The sequence below is a fragment of the Daphnia magna genome, linkage group LG3 (assembly GCF_020631705.1).
Source record: "Daphnia magna isolate NIES linkage group LG3, ASM2063170v1.1, whole genome shotgun sequence".
Taxonomy (NCBI): Eukaryota; Metazoa; Arthropoda; class Branchiopoda; order Diplostraca; family Daphniidae; genus Daphnia; species Daphnia magna.
The window spans coordinates 4438258-4456615 of record NC_059184.1 but is presented as its reverse complement, the minus strand read 5'-3'; the positions used below and the strand labels follow the sequence as shown (position 1 = coordinate 4456615).

The window sequence follows — 18358 nt, the reverse complement described above, 5'->3', positions numbered from 1 at the left end:
GATGAAGGTTCAAGTCTATTTTATGTCATGTTATCAATGTGAGTAGAAGTTTATAAATTTTTTTATTCATATCTTTATTCGTGTGTTTATGTAACTATAACAAGTGTTAGTTATTTTAGGGGTTTTTTTACAATGACGTAGCAGTTGCGAGCGCCAGATGGTGCAGTAGCTCTTGTATTTTGTATGATTGGCTCTCGCTAGGTAACGCCTACCCGCCATAGGACGTATTCAAGCCGACAAGCAGTCTCTGTCGGCTGCTAAACACCTCAACCGAAAACGTGAATGTGGTATTTCACTTCAAAATCCGGTTATTATATATCAGATTCTTTATGTGCAGTATGACTCAAAAATGAGCCAGAAAGGTTTATCATGGCAATAAATACAGCAGTAAGCGACTTCGATATCCAAGACGCGTTTGATTCTTTAGTGTTATCTGAAGATAGTTTTGTGAAAAAAGCTCACGAAGAAGGAGTAGTTCAAGGAGAAATAGTCGGATTTCAAGAAGGGTTTGATCTCGGCAATCAGAAAGGTGCCGAAATCGGCTCTGAAATTTTCTACTACCGTGGATTTGCTAAGGGTTGGATAGCCGTATTATCAGAGAACGAGTGTGATTTTACACAAACTTTACATCACCTTTTGGAGTTGTGCTCAAATTCATTAGACCCTGAATTTGTTGATGAAGTGAGCCAGTGCAGGATAAGAGAACGGCAAGGAGAAACTAATCCAAAGTGTGTCAAAGCACTGAAAAAGTTACTAAAGTTGTTGGACAGTTTTCCACAAGACAATCCAAAAAGTCAAGATATTATTGCTTTACTTCAAGAGATACGAGCCAAATTCAAACATTGTTGTGCTGTCCTTAAAGTTGATGCAAGTTACTCTGCTAAGAGTCAGTTACATTTTTGAAGTCACATTATTAAAATGGAGACGAGACATATAACTATTCAAAGTGCCTTGGAAAAGCTATCATCATTTCTGGAATCATTTCTTCCAATTCTTAATACACATATGGTCCACTTCTACACTGAGGAGATATGGGGAAAATTGAAGAGTGAGTTGCAGGCTGAATTAATGGCTATGAATGATACTGAGATAACAGAGCTTCCTAATGATTACCTGAATATTTCTGTGAGCAAGCCAAGTCATATTTCTCCAAGCTTACTGCAGCTAATGGAAGACATCTTTAAGCATAATTTGGAATCTTTAAACGTTCTCGACGATCTCCCGTCCGTTTGGAAGCAAATGGATATCAAACCCTTAAGTTCACCGATTCACTTTGATAAGTTCATGACGGTAAAAAAATGTCACGAGGTTGGAGCGCTTTGCGACACTGTGGCTTCCTTTGCTAACTATACTGCCAGCAAGTTGATTGTCGATCTCGGCTGCGGAAAAGGAGCGCTGGCATCAATGCTTTCGCTAAACCATGGGTTGTACGTCTCGGGTATTGACGCTGCCGGTTTCAACGCACATGTTGAAGCAGGAAGGCAATCAATGCTTCAAAAGACTTTTCAAAGCCATGTAAAAAAAGCACGTCTTACAGATGAAGAAGAGGTTGATCTCTCGGTGAGATTTCGGCGCTCTACGCTGTACTTGTCAAACAATTTCGACATCCGCCCACTTATTGAAGAATGCAGTCAACACTTTCAACAGTCGTTTAGACACGTTGGCTTAATAGGTCTGCATACTTGCGGAAATTTGGCCTCAACTTCTGTGCAACTGTTCGTGAACTCACCTGAGTCGCGCTTCTTGTGCAACGTTGGCTGCTGTTATCATCTATTGGATGAGATATTCGACAAGAATAGCAACGGGCAGGAACCTGGGTTTCCTCTAAGCAGCTACCTCAAATCCAAAAGCTTCGCTTTGGGACGAAACGCCCGAATGGTCTCTTCGCAGCCGCTAGAACGATACGCCACTAATAAACAGGTATGCACGTTTTCTTTTCCTCTCTTGTTCTTTCTTTTGTCCATTATAGTGAATGGATAATTTTTTTTTTTTTTAATCTAGGTGCAACCTGAGGTACTTTTCTATCGCTCACTGTTACAAGTTATCCTCGAAGAAAAGTTCCCCTCAACACCTCCAGTTGAATTTCAAGTGGGAAGACTGCGTAAGCCTGTCGGTAGTTTCCGGGAGTATCTTCAGTGGGCAACGAAAAAATTGAAATTAAATTTAGTGGTAAGAGGCACCAATAACGCAAATGAATAATCAAAAGTGAATTAAAACCTAATTTAGTTGACAGATGATGAAATCGAGGCATATTTGACTCGTTTTGGTGATGATAAACGTAGGAACTTGTATGCCTTCTTCCAGCTTCGTCTACTGTTGGCCAGTTTAGTCGAACACATAATTTTGCTGGACCGATTAGCGTTCCTTACAGAGCAGGTAGTTGCTGGCATTTAGCTCGGATTACATTTATACTAAACCAATCATTTAAATACTATAGGAAGTTGTAAGCCATTCATTCCTGGTTCGAATATTTTCGCCCGTGACATCTCCTCGTTGCTACGCCCTCATAGCTTTCAAACACGTTTCAGAAAATGCATTGAAACTGTGTAATGAACCGGAAATTGAAGAAATAAAATTGTTGGGCTAGTGCGCCAGAAACTTCCATAAAAAAAATAAAACGAGAACAGTAAAAAGAAAAAAAACGAAACAAACTATGAATGCAACTAAAAACCCGGGCACGCTACTAGATAAACAAATGTGAAAAATTATTTTTGGGACGTGTTCGCCTTGCCAACCGAAGTGAATTTACCACGGCCTCGCCCACGTGACCGTCGCGCTGTACCCCTTACGCGACTATCAGTTTGGGCCGTTCTATTCACACTATTGGTTGCTTCCATCTCCTCATCCTCTGATTCTGATTCTGATTCTGTGCTATGAGCGTTTCCTTCCAAGGCTTCCTGTGTGTATCAAATAACAATAGGTGGAAATAAAATTAGGGTGATACAGAACAGGAAATTCGGCCTTACATTGACTTTATCAGCTTTGATTCTGAAGTCCCTTGTCGTGCCCAGCTTGGACCCAAATGATAGATCCTCCTTTGTGCGTTTGCTGACGCCCAAAATGGCTTGATTGTATTGCTCTATGGCGTAGGTCAGTTGTGGTATAGATCGCGCGCATCTGTCCATTCTTGGAGCAACTTCTTTGTCTCCTTTTTTGCGTTTGAATCCTTTCTCGTGTATCTGTTTGTCGTCAAGATGAGCAATAAAGGTGCTGAGGTTCTTCGTCAGTCGTGCAGTCGTCCTAACCAAAGTTCGGAAACTAGGAAGAACAGATTTTTGCTTTTTCGCGACGCGTCCCATCGTCTGAATAATGTATTTTAAAGTAAAATAAAAATATTTAGAAATACGGAAATGTATCAATAAAGCTTGGTCAAGAAAAAGCTAGTACCGTATAAAACGAGATGGCTAACTTGAGAATGAGCTCCGAATTGGGACCTGGACTTATGTCCGCAAGAACGAGCTGGTTAAGCGCAACAGCGATTAGTTTAAGACGTGTGTTAATGGATTGTTCAACCAAAGGCGATGCATCACCACGTTCGAGAATACCAATTCTAGGTAAAGCCCATTCAACAACCTGGATAAGTTGTTCTAATCGTGCTGTTAACACAGTAAGGACAACAACGGCCGTATCTTCATTGACAGTTGCCAACTTGTTTGATTCCGTAGTGGATGAGTTTTCCTCGTCTAAAGCACCAATGGCAAGACGAACTTCTTTAGCTAACTCCTCCAAAATGCTCGGACTTGATTCTGATGCCATGCTTAAGTGAGCAAGAAGATTAATAAGGGGTTTTGCAATAGAAGATTCTCTGCATTCAACGTTTTTACACAGATTATGCGTCCAATCAAACAGCTCTGTATATTCAGCACCGGCTGGGTCTAACTGATCTGATAGCACGATTAACGTTCCGACGATGGGTAAGACTGCTTTCGTGACGAGATCTTCATTTTCTCTTCCTGATAACAAATGATTTAACAAATCTTTAAAGTGCTTCAAGGTTTTTGCGATTTGATTTTCCAAAGGAATTCCAGCTGCTGGTCTTTCCACTTGATCCATCGCCGTTAACAAGCGACCTAGCTTGGTAGGATTATGTTTACAGAAACCAAGAATAATTTCGTGAAGGCAGTTTAAAGCTGTGCAGTACATGGCTGAAGAACGATCGTCCGCTACCTGTCGCGTGTTCTGGCAATGGAGCAATAGAGCACGTGCGATAGTGCCACTGAATTTCGTCACACTTTCTGGGCTAAGTCCCTCGATGTCTTTGCTGTTGCAAAACGCCTGATATTTACTGAACGCTGATTGAGCGAACCAAAGTCGTAGCCCAATTTGTGGTTTAAAAAACGCCAGTATCTCTTTTTCGTTAGCAATAGTTTGATTGCTGTCCTTCAGAAATCCTATGAACGCAGAAATACTTTGGAGACTAGGAGTACACTTTTCAAATATCTTCGTTGGTGCTTTTGGAGTGTCATCTGTTATTGGCGATTCATCGATGGAGTTTTCTTTCCCTTTCTTCGTTCTTTTAGGAGCCTTGCCTTTTCCCTTGCCTTTTCCGACCTCACTGAGAAGTGAATCAAAACGGGTTTGCATCTCGTACAGACTGACTAAGCGTTTGGCCGCTATTACATTTGTGGTGGCATTTTCGGCGAGACAGAAGTCGGCGAGGGCGATACAAACAGATGAAAGTGTCTGGATCTTCAACTGGGCGCTAAGCTCCTGTACGTCCCCTACGACGTAATCATCAACTGATGATTCGGCCATTTTTGTGACTACTTTTCTTATTAGCAGAACTCCTAGATCTACTTGATCTTCGCTTTTGGGATCGATATCTTCTTTCGCAAAGTAATTTGTTTTGCCACTTCGCAAAATGCTCTAGACGCATAAAAAGAAATTAATTTTTTCGTTATTACAAAAACTGAATCTATGAGGACGGATTACCTGGTGTATGGCTTGAATAAGGTGTCCTAATGGTTCTATCACGTGGGAATTGTGCCCATCCTTCGTTATGCACATGTCAACTTGGACTACAGCTTCGGGATCAATAAAAAATTTTAAATGACAACGCAACATCTTAATGCACTCCGGAAGAAGTTCCGGATTGCGGGAAACAACCTCGGGCAAATTCTGATATAGTGTCAAACGAACCGATGCTTGTTGACTCAAAGCGCACTGAAGAAGTTTTAACAGTTCACTACAAAACGCTCTTGATTTTTATGCAAATGTAAGTGAATGTCTTTGTAAGTATAACATTTTTAAATATAATTTTACCTGTTGGAATTTGATGTTTGGGTGTGATGCACATCTACTGTTGCCTGACTACTAATGGAAGTTTGGCTGAGGGATGAACCGATTGTAGGGACGTAGAAACGAAAATTTTTCAGAATTTCTAGAAAACCCACTACTGCAACCTGTCTAACTTCCTCTAAACAACTTGATGAAGAATAATGGTAAGAATGTGTGGAGGGATGTAGGGATGTGCCTGTAAACTTCTAAAATAGCAAAGCTTTACCTGTGCAGTAGCTTGCGTAACACCAGAAAGGCGCTGTCACGTAAGGCACCTGATGAACGAAACAGGGGCGAGATACCCGTATAAAGACGTTTGGCAGAAACTAATCCACGATATTCCATGCTGTATAACAACATGGTAAAAGAAACTTTGCATTCCAGCATGCTAAGTGGATTATGCTGGACCATCAAGGAAATCGTTGTGATATATTGCGAATCATTACTAACGTCCTGTAATCTAATTAAGCAAAGGCAAATGTAAAAGTGCAATTGTAACATACACCCTATTTGGAAAATTACCTTTCAGCAAGTTTTTTTACAATGAGTGGGGCTGAATCCGGGAATTTTCTGATCATTTGTAAAAGAATATGAGCGCCGATATGCCAACACTGCTCCGGTACAGTTCCAGAAGTGGTGCCTAGCCATGTGCATACATTTGACAAGGTTTTTAATTTATTTTCAAACTCTCAGCATACCTGACGAACTTGATGCATTACCAAGGTTCGGTCCAGCTATACTAGGACGACCAAAGCCACCCGCATTTCGGATTTCCAACAAATCAAAGGCGAGTAGTTCAAATCCTTAAAGAAAGTGTACGGTATTTAATACCAAAGATTGGTTTTACCGGAATTAGTATAAAAATACCTTTAACAATGTTATCTCCTTCACTTGTGCCTTGCAACATGATGGTGTTAAACATCTTCTGGACATCGATTTGTTTCCCCAACATCAATTCCCGCATCCAAGCAGAATGTCGCAGCCGCTCGTTGGATCGAAGAAGACGTTGCACCAATTTCCGCAACAAGCCTATAATATCTCGAAGTTGCGGTAAGGCTCCAAGTGATAATGCGACCTCGAGAATGAATGGAACCAGGACAAGTTCGGGAACATCAATTCTACTACGAAGGAATTTCACGAATTCTTTGCCGAGTGGGTGACCCGTGGCCGCTGCTCGGGAAATGTGAAAAATCGAAGTTGCTTTTGCTTGTAAAATTTCCTTAGGGGATCCAGTCTCTATTAAATTAATAAAACCCAAGCTATTCATAACCAAAACAGAATATCTATTTTCAGGCGCATACCAATATCACAGTCAATTTCCATCGACTCTCCTCGGGAGCTCAAATTCGTACTCTGGCCATATCGGCTTAGCTTCATTTCAAAATATTTTGCCAAATGCTCCAGTGGGATCAAATGATCTGATTGATAGCACAGGAAGAGCAGTTGGTAAACAAACGGAGGTACTTCTTGTGGTTCCATGTCTGGAATTATGGCACACAATTTTAAAACAAACCTAAATATATTAGCAATATTTAAAATGATAACATGAAACCTAAATTTGCATTAGGTATGAAATTTTATTTCTGTTGGAAAGTAATACTTGTGAACTATGGTGCCAGGGATTCTCAGTTCTCTCAAAACTGCAGTGAATGCTACTGCATCATCTACTGCAATTTCTGTATCGCAGAGTGAACTTATTACTCCATCACAATACTCAGCACCTGTCATTGAGTCTGAGTCTAAAGTAACTCTGTTTTGTTTTCCCAACTCTGAAAATATCATTGGAAAAAGTGAAAGCCACCTAAACAGAACAAACATAAATAAATGTAAGGAGTAATAATGAACATGAATAAAGTAAGGAAGTTTATATTGGTTTACTTACTTTCCCCTTAAGTTTTTCCCTTTCTGAATAAACGACAAGCAAAGCTGTACTAGCTCTGCTAAGTTGTTACTGCTTAAGTCATGACTATTCAAACTCATCAGATGGACAATGTCAACTGCACAGTTTTCTGGAACAGCTTCACTGTCACATAACTCAGTTAAAATTGATTTCATAACATTAAGCATCAAGTTGTCTCTGTGATGGCTACTATTGGACAATCCTTCCAAAACCAAGCGAATCAAATTGGGTGCCCCATTAGAATGCACAATATCAGGTACTGCTCTCAAAATCTGTTGAAGGTGCATGATTAAAAGCTATTATCCCTATTAAGTTTTTAAAATAATCTACATCTTCTCTGCTCAGTGTGTCTATGGTTTGTTGCACTATCTCCTTTTGCTGCTGGTTATTGTTAGACATAACCAATTTTGACAATTTTCTCACTACATCAACAGCCATTTTACATAGAATACTGAGTCGAATCCAATTATTCTAAAAATGGAATGTAAACATCCTTATCCTTTTATTAGTATCAAGATCTACACCATTACCGTCAACCATGTGACGCAATACCATTGAAGTAGAAACTACATAAGCAACATAGGATTCCCGCTCCCCAGAAATTCATGGTTGCCATATTGGCGTTCGTTTCGTTCATTTGTCAATTGTCAATTTGTCATTTCTAATTCTAAAAGTGGAAAATTTGTAAATGGAAAAAGAGTTAAAGCAGAAATATAGCAACGCCGATACAGGGATAAATAAAGCGATCTTAATTTAGATGTTATCAAGTAAAAAAAAGGAGGTCTGGCCAATGCAGAAGAGACCATGCTTTTTTCTTTCTTCCACAGAGATTTCCGTATTTTTTAGGTTTGGCCAAAGGAGGTGACATGAAACGAAAACTTTTACTATATTCGCAGTTCTTTTAAAATTTTTCTTTCCTAATTCTTTAACGGGATTACATTAAGCAATTCTTAACGCTAGGGGATTTTACCGTATAACACTGATGGAAATCACGTTTAGGATAACAGAAATGGGACGACAGAAATACCTGCTAAAAAAACACTTCAAGCTCTCCCGTTAAAGGATCATGTATGGGAATGCAAAAAGTCTTATTGTTACAAGTAAAAGGGAATAATTCAATGACCGTTACATGCACGAAACAGTCTTTTCGCTAACCCTCATCTTAGATGAACAATTCTTAGACTACCGTATCAACGGTATAACCATCATAGTTCTTTAGTAGCATGAAAAACGCAAAGTTGCTGGGCACCATATAGGTGTCTCCATGCCATGTTAAATAATATATTTTTTTGTAATTAATAGGTAACTGCCATGTTTTTTGTTTTGTTTTGTTTCTATCTCTTTTAATAAAAAGAAAGCATAAAATTCTTGGAAGTCACATATAGTCATCATTACAATGCTTAAAACATTTTCCTCCAGAAAAAAACAAAATAATAAAAACACAAAAAAACACAACAAACAAAGGAACAAAACAATAGGGGCATTGAAGAGCGGTAATTTTAAATTTTATATTTTTGACAAATCAGTTTTTATACTTTGAATTCCGTATATTGGTGCCATTGCGTTTAAATAATATTGCAGATATTTCACTGTGTCGAGACGGTTGTCAACTTCATTGGTTTCGCTTCCGCCACTGTCCGTCTCAGTGATTTCCATTTGATCTATATTATTCTTGTGAAGATCGTTACTTATTCTATGACCAACTGCCGCAATTGATTCTTCGATTTCATAATGCCATTTCAATTCCATGAAAAAAACAAAGACTTCGAAAAATTCGCCAAAGTGGCTCGGAAGCAGGTTCCTCCAACCGAAGCCGGAATTGCTGGAATTCGACGAGGGCGCTCGGTTAGTTAATGGCATGTCAGCCCCAGGATTGTGTTCTTTAAGCAATAGAGCTTTAAACATTGGAGTAAAAAGGCAGATTATTATTATTGTTTTATTTGTTTTCGTGAAGAATGCCTTACCTGCTGTTTGATTCTCGTTGTGTGAATGATTACTTTTCGTTGTTTCATCAAATGAAAATTCGGATGGTACGGGACGTGCAAAAACACAACCCCCGAATATCAAGAAAACTGACACGGATGCAAATATGATCTTATACGACATCATGTCTAGAGCAATAAATTAAACAAGATTGTCATTCACTTAAAAAAAAAAGACTTGGAGTAAAGTGGATTTGAATCGCCCTTTTGACAAAACAGTATTATATGTAGATACGAATTACACCTGTATAATGCTGTCGTTGGGTGAAGGAATGGACTGAGGGAAAATTGCGTCGTTTCCTACAGCTTATATAGCTGGACAAGAATTCTTACAAGTTAAAACGACTGTTAAAAAAAGAAAGACATATCCAAATAAAATTTTAAGAAAAATCACCATCACAATTCGTGCCGTTTGCAAAAGGTATTGCAACACAAGTTTTTCGCAACTGATACAAGTATTTGAAATTTCTAGCAAATTGCAGGTGAAAGAATGGATTCTATTTTTATTCTAACTGAAACTATTGACATTCAATCTTAAATCACCGGTGGTTGAAATCACCATTGAAGATGCAAAATAATGTATAGAACTCTCCTCGACGTTTATGTCCAAAATTGTCAGCTAGCCAACACTGAAATGAATGGTTTTCGAAACTGTATTGTTCAGACTTGAGGCACTGGACACAGACGACAAATGTTTCCAGTACTGTCACATCTATCACTAACCACCCAGCAATGAAACGGCTATTCACGAAAACGGTACGTGAAAATGTTCTTGCCGCTATCCAATTGAATCACAGACTAGAAGCAAATACGCATTTTCTCACTAGATGGAACGTCCATTCAGAATTCACCTTCAAAATTTTGTTACCTATTCAATTATGTTGCGTGAAAAGCGTATACCAGAAAACATAAACAAAAGTACCAGTGTTGCATGCAAATCACAGGAAATTGGGCTACCTCAAGAACAATAGGCTAAATGAAAATAGTATGCAGAACATTAAAAGGCTTTCTTGACGCAAAAAGCCCTGGAACCCTACGCATAACTAATAATAAGCATGATCAGTCCAAACGAGAAAAAATCTCTCGTTAGAGATAATGGGCTAAAATGAAAAGAACGTATTGATTAATAATGGCTGTTTTGCTTATTCATTTTTTTTTTTCGGTGCGAGTCGGTGCTAGTTGGAATGCTCGGTGTCGGTTATATGCATACTTCGAATTCAGTCGGAAAATAGGAAACGGCACGAGTTCCGACTGTCGGTTGATCGATTTGTGAACCTAGATCACGTGCGAGTTCCTTCCGGCGTAGTTATGCGTTGTAAAGGAGACGCAATCATTCCAAGAATTCACACGAGGCATGTATCCGCTTATACTCCTAGTTACCTAAAAAAAAACGATGCGAAAAGAAAAGAGTCGGAAGTCAACCGGCAAGTAGCCGTTCAGCGTTTGCACGCATTTTCGCTTTTTTACCATTCTGCGTAGTCGTTTCAGTCGATTTAGCCACGAAGAGCCTGCACTTGGCCAAAACATTCCAAATGTCAGCGTAACCGAAACATAACAAGACGAAAAAGCAATCCTGATGTTGTTCGAAACGGAAGCGATGCCTCTTCCAGACGACAACGTGCGTCTCCAGCGAATACCATAAACAGCATAATAGACCGACGCAACCAATTTCAACCTGCCTCACTGACTGCCAATCGGTTGCCAGAGATGGATCATCACCTTCTGACGGATCCCTACCGGAAGCTGTGTGTGAGGAACTCAGATTGAACGCTAGCAGAGGCGTCCCGATGCACAGAGCAGCGTGAAAGGCTCCGTAAAGCCCGTGGTAGCATAGCCATGGATTCAAGAAAAACAGCACGTGACCCAAGTGGAAAATGCCCAGCGAACCGTTGAGAATCAAAACATCAATAAGCTGAATCTAAGTATCAGGAATCAATCAGCAATTTGGACGAGGATTTGAAGGATTCCACACCGCCATACTTTTTCCGAGTGGTACAGATTGGATGCAGCTCCAGAATAAACTAGGCACTCCATGACGTTTAAGGCAATGCATCGGTTTTGGTTGGATGGATTGTCGGGTCCCAAACAGTCCGATAACGATGTGTAGCCGGATAGAATGATTTGAATTAACCAGATCATGACAATAACGACACCGCCACCCGATCCTGAGAAAAAGGCACTGATTGATTCGTCGTAGATGGCGTAGCACTCCATCACCGTCAAGCACAGAATCCTTAAAACGAGCAAGCAGTACACCTTCCTTAAAAAAAGGAAAAGAACACCTTAAGAAATACGAGAAAAGCTTTAAACTACAACTGTAAAAAAGAAAACCTGATCAGTTGAGCCGTCTCTTGTCGACCATCTTCCTCGCCAGATAAGCTCAATAACCGGTCCTGACCCAAGTCGTTGGTTTCGATTGCTACACTAGTCGACACTGATTAACACTTGGGAAACCGACATATGCAAATGAGAACTACCAATAAATGAAGTGAGAGACAACTCGTACGTACCTGTGTCCATTCTTTTATTGTTTTCGTGAAGCGTGTCATAGCAATGAATATTCGGGTGACAGGGCGATCAAAGTTCACACAGAAATGACAGACTTGAGTGTCAAACTAGGAGATTAGATGAAGAGCTAGAAGACTCCACAAAATATGTACAGGTGTATTTTGCCAAAAAACTGAAACAAAAAGATAAGGCTTTTGGTTGCCATGGCTTCACACCGAACCTGTTGTGATCATTCTTCTTATCGCAGCTTTTTTTAAACAAAGTCCGGGGTTGTTAGGTCCCGAAGAACAGATGGCTCATGACACGGAGAGTAAATAACCTAGCGTGTACTGCGTACATAATCTCCAATGCCACATCTCATAATTTTACACGTATAAAATTGAATTCTCCGTAACTCGTCGATACGGTTTGGTTGTTTGTTGTGTTTTTCTTTTGTTTTTTTCTCTTTCAAAACGCTTTATTTGTAGGATTATTTGTATCTGGAAGTTCGACGGGGAATTTGAAACACCTCATTTTCAAACACACTTCAAACAGGTTTACTTTTTTTCTTCTTGCGTTTGTTGTCAAGTTGTTGTTCTTTTTTCTGTTGGAAAGGCGACGAGCAGGATGACTTCTCGAAAAAAAAAAAAAAAAACGCAAGAGATGACGCCGCAACGAGCCCTTGGTCCGTGCACAACTTTCTAGTGGTAGCCGTAAGCACTAGAATATAGCAGCAGTCATCCTCGTCACAGCCGTCTATTCGAGTCCCCTTTCAATAGGATCTCCAAGGCTCCATGATGTGCACAGCAGCAACATGTCGATCTGAAAATGCATAAATGCATGCGCTGTCGATGTGTTGGCGAGTCACAGAGTTAGACGTGCCAGCACTGACCGCGGGCAATGGCTAGATTCGGCGACATCCGTCTCATTGGAATTTCTAGACAAGCCAAACATAGGATGGATCGAACCGATTTCAAAGCACAATATGTAGATTATTGCATACGGAAAAAAGGGAATGTCATGGGGTCACAGAGGCTTCGATGTTATTCCAGGATCAAACTTTAGGGCAAAGGCATGCAGCTAGTTGCAGAAAATAAAGACAAACGGGCCCTAAACAAATGCAAGGGAAGATAAAAGCGTCAAATTTCCAGTCATGGGACGCGAGGATCTATTTTTCTCTCTTCTCCCCTTCATCCGTTTCTTGACGTCTGTAGCTATTTTTGTTTCGCATTTTCGTGCGTGTACGAAAAATGAATTGGTACACTTCCGTCCGTCACGTCGCCTCACAGTTTCTTCGTCGAAGAAATCAAACGAAAAATGACAAAATCAAACGATCGTTGCCCACCTGATGGTCGGTCAGGAGGAACAGAGAAGAAATCTGATGAAAACGACAGGTTACTCGTTGGATATAGCGTCTGTTTCTTTTCATTTTATCGTTTCTTTTTTTTTCTCTTTGGCTGTCTTTCAGTTTCTTTATCTACGTCATCTTTTTTTTCCCCCTTGTTGTGTATTATTTTAACCATGGCTGCTTTATGTCTACCTTTTCCCTCGCCCCTTTGTGGACAGCAGTGTTTTTGGACTTGCGTCACTGGTAGAAACTGCCATACGCGCTCACCTATCTGCACTTCTGTCACTCTCCACTAACCTTATCTCCCTCAAAGAACAGACTGGATTTATAATAAGCTACCTGGACGGCAGCCGCCTGTCCCATATGTGTATTTACACTTTTCTGAGTTTGGGCTGTCTCGTTAAGAGAACAACTAGTCCCTGAAGCGTATATCCATATTTCTTTATGGGATGTCTATCTTGCTGCAAGTTACCCTTTGTAGTAGACTAGCAATGGAAAAATGTTTTCTCTTATTCAATTTATCGCCCACCACATAACTGTTCGTACAACGGGTCCTTTTTGTTTTGGTTGTCTCAGAATGTACAAAAGGATGCTTATCATAACAGAGAAATACAATGTAAGACCTTGTCGACGACTCGCGTTGATTTTCTTTTTTTTTACGACGCCTGTCACGCAAATATGACTGATGGCGAAAGTTGAGGCTGTACAGCAGTCCAAATTTTTAGAAAGAAAAGAACTTAACTTCTTGTTTGCTTTTTGCGCAGTGGGAGAGACAACTTGATGAAAAAAACTGAATACCCCTGTAGACATATGATCGCTTGTCAACTCTGACCTCTCTGTTGGCTGGTTTGCAACTGCTGGCCCAAGCTATATGATTGGCAAAAGTGAAACAGATGAGAAAAACAGCTGAAACTGCAGAACGATACTCTTCAGCAAAACAGCTACTGTTATTTTGGTGCCTTTCAGGTTGGTTTCACCAACATCTCTTGATTGTATTGTCTGCATTGTTGCAGTGTTTCCATCACGGGCGTAATTGTGCCAATAGGGGAGGCATTGTTTGTCTTCTAAGAACACTGATATGCATATTCATTTATAGATTTTGCTTAGCAATGACAGTCGAAGAAGTTCTTGGAGTCATACGCTAAACATTTCTCTCCGTTTACCATACAAGCAGTACAAAAGAAGCTTTTGCTTGTTGATCAAAGACGTGGATGGCCAACTGTTAAATTTACTCTAAACATACCTACAAGGGTTCTTAGGCGTATATTGGTCATGGATGTGAAATCGTATGCAAAGCAGGTCTATGATTTTTTTCTGTTACAAAAAAAAAAATGTTTTCTTTTTCCAGCTCTTCTCTGTGAATCGTTGAGAACTGCCAAGTCATTTTCTCAGTTTGAACGTGTCGTTTTCGGTCAGTCCCTTTTTTTTGTCCTGGATCATACGGTTCTTCTACTTGTACGCGTCCCGTTTGCCCGTCATGCAGCACTTCATTTTGATTTGCTTTCCTATTTGCCCTGACATTTGCTTGACTTTTTCCTTTCAGATTGAATAAACAGACGGACAGAGACTGCTGACCCGTCCAGCTGACGCAATAGTCACTGCTCTTGGTTTTCTTTTACAACGGATTACACACAGGGAGCAGGCTTCAGTTTGCTTAATTTTATGCTTTTTCTTAAACTCTTTGCTCTTCTTTTAAAATAGTATATTTTTTTAATTTCGTCGCTCTCTCGTGCTGTGTGTGTTCACTTCAGTTCTACTATTCTTAAAGAATTGTGGCTGTCAGTTCTAGTTAAGATAAAAATCGGCTCTCTAATCAGTTGAACAATCCATTCGTTCTAGGTTGGCTTGTGCTGGCAAAGCGCGTGTTCTTCTGCTATCTAAGGCTCCAGTTTTTCGTCTTCTTCAATTCTTTCGACTCTCTCGTTCAAATCCTGCTCTACATAAATATTTCGTTTTCTCCTTTTGAGATTATAGCCCAGCACCACAACCTGATCACAGTGTATACACACAATTCAAAGAGATGATGGATTAATCACATACAGCAACATGTTGGAATACATAAGAAATGCCTTTCATCTTTAACAAAACTGTGAGGAAAAAAAAAAAAAATGGGAGAAAAAAATAAACCCGTTCTCATGTGCAATTGTACGTCGTTGTTCCTTCCCCACGGCCCATTCACTAAACATTCCGATGGGATTCACCGATAGAACACGAAGCCAGTGCCAAAGCTTTTTACATTCGTCATTCAATAAAAAAGAATAAATAAATAAATAAAAGATCCGTCTATCCGCTTTCCTCTTTTGTCTCCATGTATCATTGCAATCTGCCAAGGTTAACAATGACATTCTCAAGAGTCTTTTTCCATCAGGATGGCGATTCTGCATTATTAAAAAAAAAAAACGACTGGTATACATTTTAATGATTTCTCTTGAAGCACTCTGGCAGAAAATTAGGTCAAAGAGTCAAATAATAATCATCTTTAGATTATATGACTTCCATCATGCCGATGACGTGCTAATGCCACCGAGGTCGGCTGAGCTCTGGATGGACACTTGACTTGCGCAACTTATCAGCTACAGGCTGTGTTTGTCAATTCACACGCCATTTATGTTGTAACGAAATTTAAGGCAACCAAAAGGGTTTCTCTATTTATTAGACAAGCTCAGCAAGCCGACTATGTAGATACACACAACTTTTGCTCTGCTCTAGTACACATACTACACGCTGCGCTGGGAAACTTGCAAGGTGGGTGGCTGTGCTATAAACACGCAACATCGTAAGAAGGAAACGGGGCGAACATACAAAACCTACACGAGAAAAAAAAAAAGAGGAGCAGGAGGTAGAATGAAAGGAAGACGATTTTGTTTCAAAAACGAAAAAGCCAGAAGGGAAGAAGAAGAAAAAAAAAAAGATGTTGTATACACCGGGCGCTGGAATAAACAAGGACATCCAGTTCATATAAGACAGAAGAGAAAGAGAGAGAGAGAGAAAAAAAAGGAGGGTTTAGAAGGTATATAATAATAAGCAAAAAAAAAGACTAGGGACGTTATAAAGCGCTGGCCATGAAACAATAAACAAACGAGTTGAGGGAAGGAGGCAGAAAACTGGTGCAAGTCCCCGTTCGCTTTTGCCTACAGACACGTCAAGAAAAGCAGCGCACCAAAACATGTGTGCAGTCCGTTATCCATCGGAGGAGTAGAGGAAAAGGCGTATGGGATATAACCACAGCTCTCGTAACAAACTGCACCCCACGGAAGAACCACAACGCGGCTGTATAAGGGAAAGAGCTGTCGGCTGTAGATGTGCGCGTCACGTGTAAGAGAATCCCCGCTGTCTTCGCCTGCGTGTAAACAACGGAAAGCGTCGCTGCTCTCCGACAAGACGTCAACAATTCAGCAATACAGTCCGCAGTTTCCCCGTAGCTCCGTCTCCACCAACACCTATACATATCAACCATTAAAAACTAGACTATATAGCCAGGGTTTATTTGCGCAAGTTGAAGTTGAATTCGTTTGTTGGCTAATTGAATTGATCTAATTCTCCTCTCGGTGGATTTAGGAGGAAAGCAGTCGACTGTATATCAGGAGGGGGCGATGGGGTCTAAAAATGTATCTCCAAAGGCAGACTATATGGAGTCCGAGTTGGTTTTTGTTGCTCCATTTGCTTCGGTTAGCATCAACAAACGTCAAGCTGCCGGTAGAACTACACAGCCCAGTGAGATTGCTGCTATTTAGACAAGTCTTACCTTATTACAAACGGAAAATTGCCCTGTCACTCTTCGTTCGGACACAAAAAACAACGGAGAGATATAAAAATTGAAAACAAGTGTCTATATAGTGAGTCGTCAGTCGTAAAGATCGTACTATGCCCTGCCATATACGAATAAATAAATCCTGTTTTTATTTTTGTAAGGAGAATAGCCCACACAGAAGAAACTATCGGGCGTCGAAAACGTAAAGATCGGGTTGCATTTCTTCCCCTTCCAATGGACAGATCTATAACCTCTGCTCTTTACTGTACGTCTGTATTTGAAAAGCAGCCACACACACAAGAACAAAAAGAAAAAAATAGGCTCTACATATGAGATAACCCTCACACGTTCGTTATTATTCCAGTGGACTTTTTCTCCAGCGTTTCCTCCACATCTTCTTTATACAGTTCATCTAATCTTTCAACTTTATATAGTTCCAGCCCTTTTGGCTGTTGCCAACATGCCGTATAACTTATAGGGCTTTCAACCCCCACGACGACAGACACCAAGTTTCTAATAATAATAACAAAGAGCTGTTAATAATAGTCTGGAATCAAACAAGAATAGACAGAGGCGAATAAATACATTGCGAAAATTCGGATGACTATAAATAATAGTGGCTTCGTGGAACACGGTGGATCCGATGTAGTATAACTATAAGCTCCAAGGTATATACACGAACTGCGTTAAGCATTGACATAAACAATCTTCGCTATAGCTCTACGTCACCCTTTGTTCCTCGTCGATTTATCACACGGGCCATGTTACATTAATCATTTGGCCTTGCTTGTGTTTGGCTGCTGATGCCGTACAGTCAAATCCATCTTCGTGTGTGTACCTCCGCTCCATCCGCTGGAAGGCCAACGTTTTGTTTTGTTTTTTTTATTTGCTTTTCACTCTGTGTGTCGGTGCGTACATGTTTGTACACACACTTATACAGGGCATGTGTATATAAATATATTTATATACATAGACCGAGTGTGTGTATCTATAGCACATGATGGATCCGTGTGTCAGCGATGGATGCACCAGAGCTTATACACTTTCCAAAATGTCTTGCGCATTTTCTTGACTCTCTAGTGTGTCATTCGATACGGCGCCGTCTCGACGTTCATCCATTCATATGGTGAAAATTTTGGCTTGAACTTTTCCGCCTCTCTCTCTCTCTCTTCAAACTGCCTGGTTTACTCTTCGAATCCAGGCCGACACTCAAAAGAGAGAAGAGAAAACGTTATTATTTTCACTGTTGGTTGTTGCACTCTTGATGTCTAAAGAATTTTTCGGGAAGAGAAAGAAAGAAGGAAATATCCAAAACTGGATCGTTTGATGCTCCGTCGAGGAATGCGAAAGGAGCACACGCAAGCAAAAGAACAGATTCTACTAGTTTTGCCGATAGAACTGATAAAAGTCTATACAAACAAAAATAAGAATCTCTAGTAATTCGAAACTTCCTTATAAATACCTTTGCTTTTTCGTCTATCGGTTGAAAATAGCGTCGATATTATAAATATTTTCCTGTTCTTCTATTCTTTTTTATTCTTCCCCGGCTTTTTCTTCTTATTCAAATAGAAACGAGTCTAGAGAAAAATTGTTGGCATTCTCCGCTTTCCCTA

General features: G+C 40.1%; 5 protein-coding genes across 12 annotated transcripts; 2 read left to right on the top strand and 3 right to left on the bottom strand.

Annotated features, from left to right (window-relative positions):
- Positions 1–221: 221 nt before the first annotated feature.
- LOC116918838 (protein LTO1 homolog) lies at positions 222–1019 on the top strand. The gene has a single exon (XM_032924622.2). It carries the CDS (start codon positions 370–372, stop codon positions 901–903), a length of 534 nt encoding a protein of 177 aa, XP_032780513.2. The 5' UTR covers positions 222–369; the 3' UTR covers positions 904–1019.
- LOC116918831 (methyltransferase-like protein 25) lies at positions 919–2589 on the top strand. 2 transcript variants are annotated; one of them, XR_006644442.1, is made up of 4 exons: positions 919–1920; positions 2002–2169; positions 2234–2376; positions 2438–2589. XR_006644442.1 is itself a non-coding variant. In XM_032924607.2 (4 exons), the coding sequence occupies exons 1-4, from the start codon at positions 919–921 to the stop codon at positions 2585–2587; spliced, it is 1470 nt and encodes a 489-aa protein (XP_032780498.2). In that variant the 3' UTR covers positions 2588–2589. The 2 variants fall into 2 exon arrangements, 1 of the variants encoding a protein (XP_032780498.2); XM_032924607.2 differs by having other exon boundaries at positions 2227–2376.
- Positions 1087–7747, bottom strand: LOC116918829 (Fanconi anemia group I protein). 2 transcript variants are annotated; one of them, XM_032924604.2, is made up of 13 exons: positions 7508–7745; positions 7160–7449; positions 6878–7078; positions 6579–6790; positions 6145–6513; positions 5976–6080; positions 5800–5917; positions 5504–5737; positions 5263–5424; positions 4933–5197; positions 3388–4866; positions 2967–3302; positions 2533–2897 (listed from the first exon to the last, which is right to left on the bottom strand). In XM_032924604.2, exons 1-13 carry the CDS (start codon positions 7613–7615, stop codon positions 2706–2708), a joined length of 4071 nt encoding a protein of 1356 aa, XP_032780495.2. In that variant the 5' UTR covers positions 7616–7745; the 3' UTR covers positions 2533–2705. The 2 variants fall into 2 exon arrangements, with proteins under 2 accessions (XP_045027251.1, XP_032780495.2); XM_045171316.1 differs by lacking the exons at positions 2533–2897; positions 2967–3302 and adding an exon at positions 1087–1218 and having other exon boundaries at positions 3708–4866; positions 7508–7747.
- Positions 7748–8116: 369 nt separating this feature from the next.
- Positions 8117–9830, bottom strand: LOC116918837. Its single transcript, XM_032924621.2, has 3 exons — positions 9703–9830; positions 9142–9288; positions 8117–9072 (listed from the first exon to the last, which is right to left on the bottom strand). Exons 1-3 carry the CDS (start codon positions 9719–9721, stop codon positions 8684–8686), a joined length of 555 nt encoding a protein of 184 aa, XP_032780512.2. The 5' UTR covers positions 9722–9830; the 3' UTR covers positions 8117–8683.
- On the bottom strand, positions 9795–13724 carry LOC116918836. Of its 6 annotated transcripts, XM_045171319.1 has the most exons (5): positions 11670–13724; positions 11491–11583; positions 11140–11415; positions 10627–11077; positions 9795–10539 (listed from the first exon to the last, which is right to left on the bottom strand). In XM_045171319.1, exons 1-5 carry the CDS (start codon positions 11706–11708, stop codon positions 10532–10534), a joined length of 867 nt encoding a protein of 288 aa, XP_045027254.1. In that variant the 5' UTR covers positions 11709–13724; the 3' UTR covers positions 9795–10531. The 6 variants fall into 6 exon arrangements, with proteins under 6 accessions (XP_045027254.1, XP_045027253.1, XP_032780509.2 ...); XM_045171318.1 differs by having other exon boundaries at positions 9795–11077; XM_032924618.2 differs by having other exon boundaries at positions 9795–11077; positions 11491–11603; positions 11670–13714.
- Positions 13725–18358: the final 4634 nt, after the last annotated feature.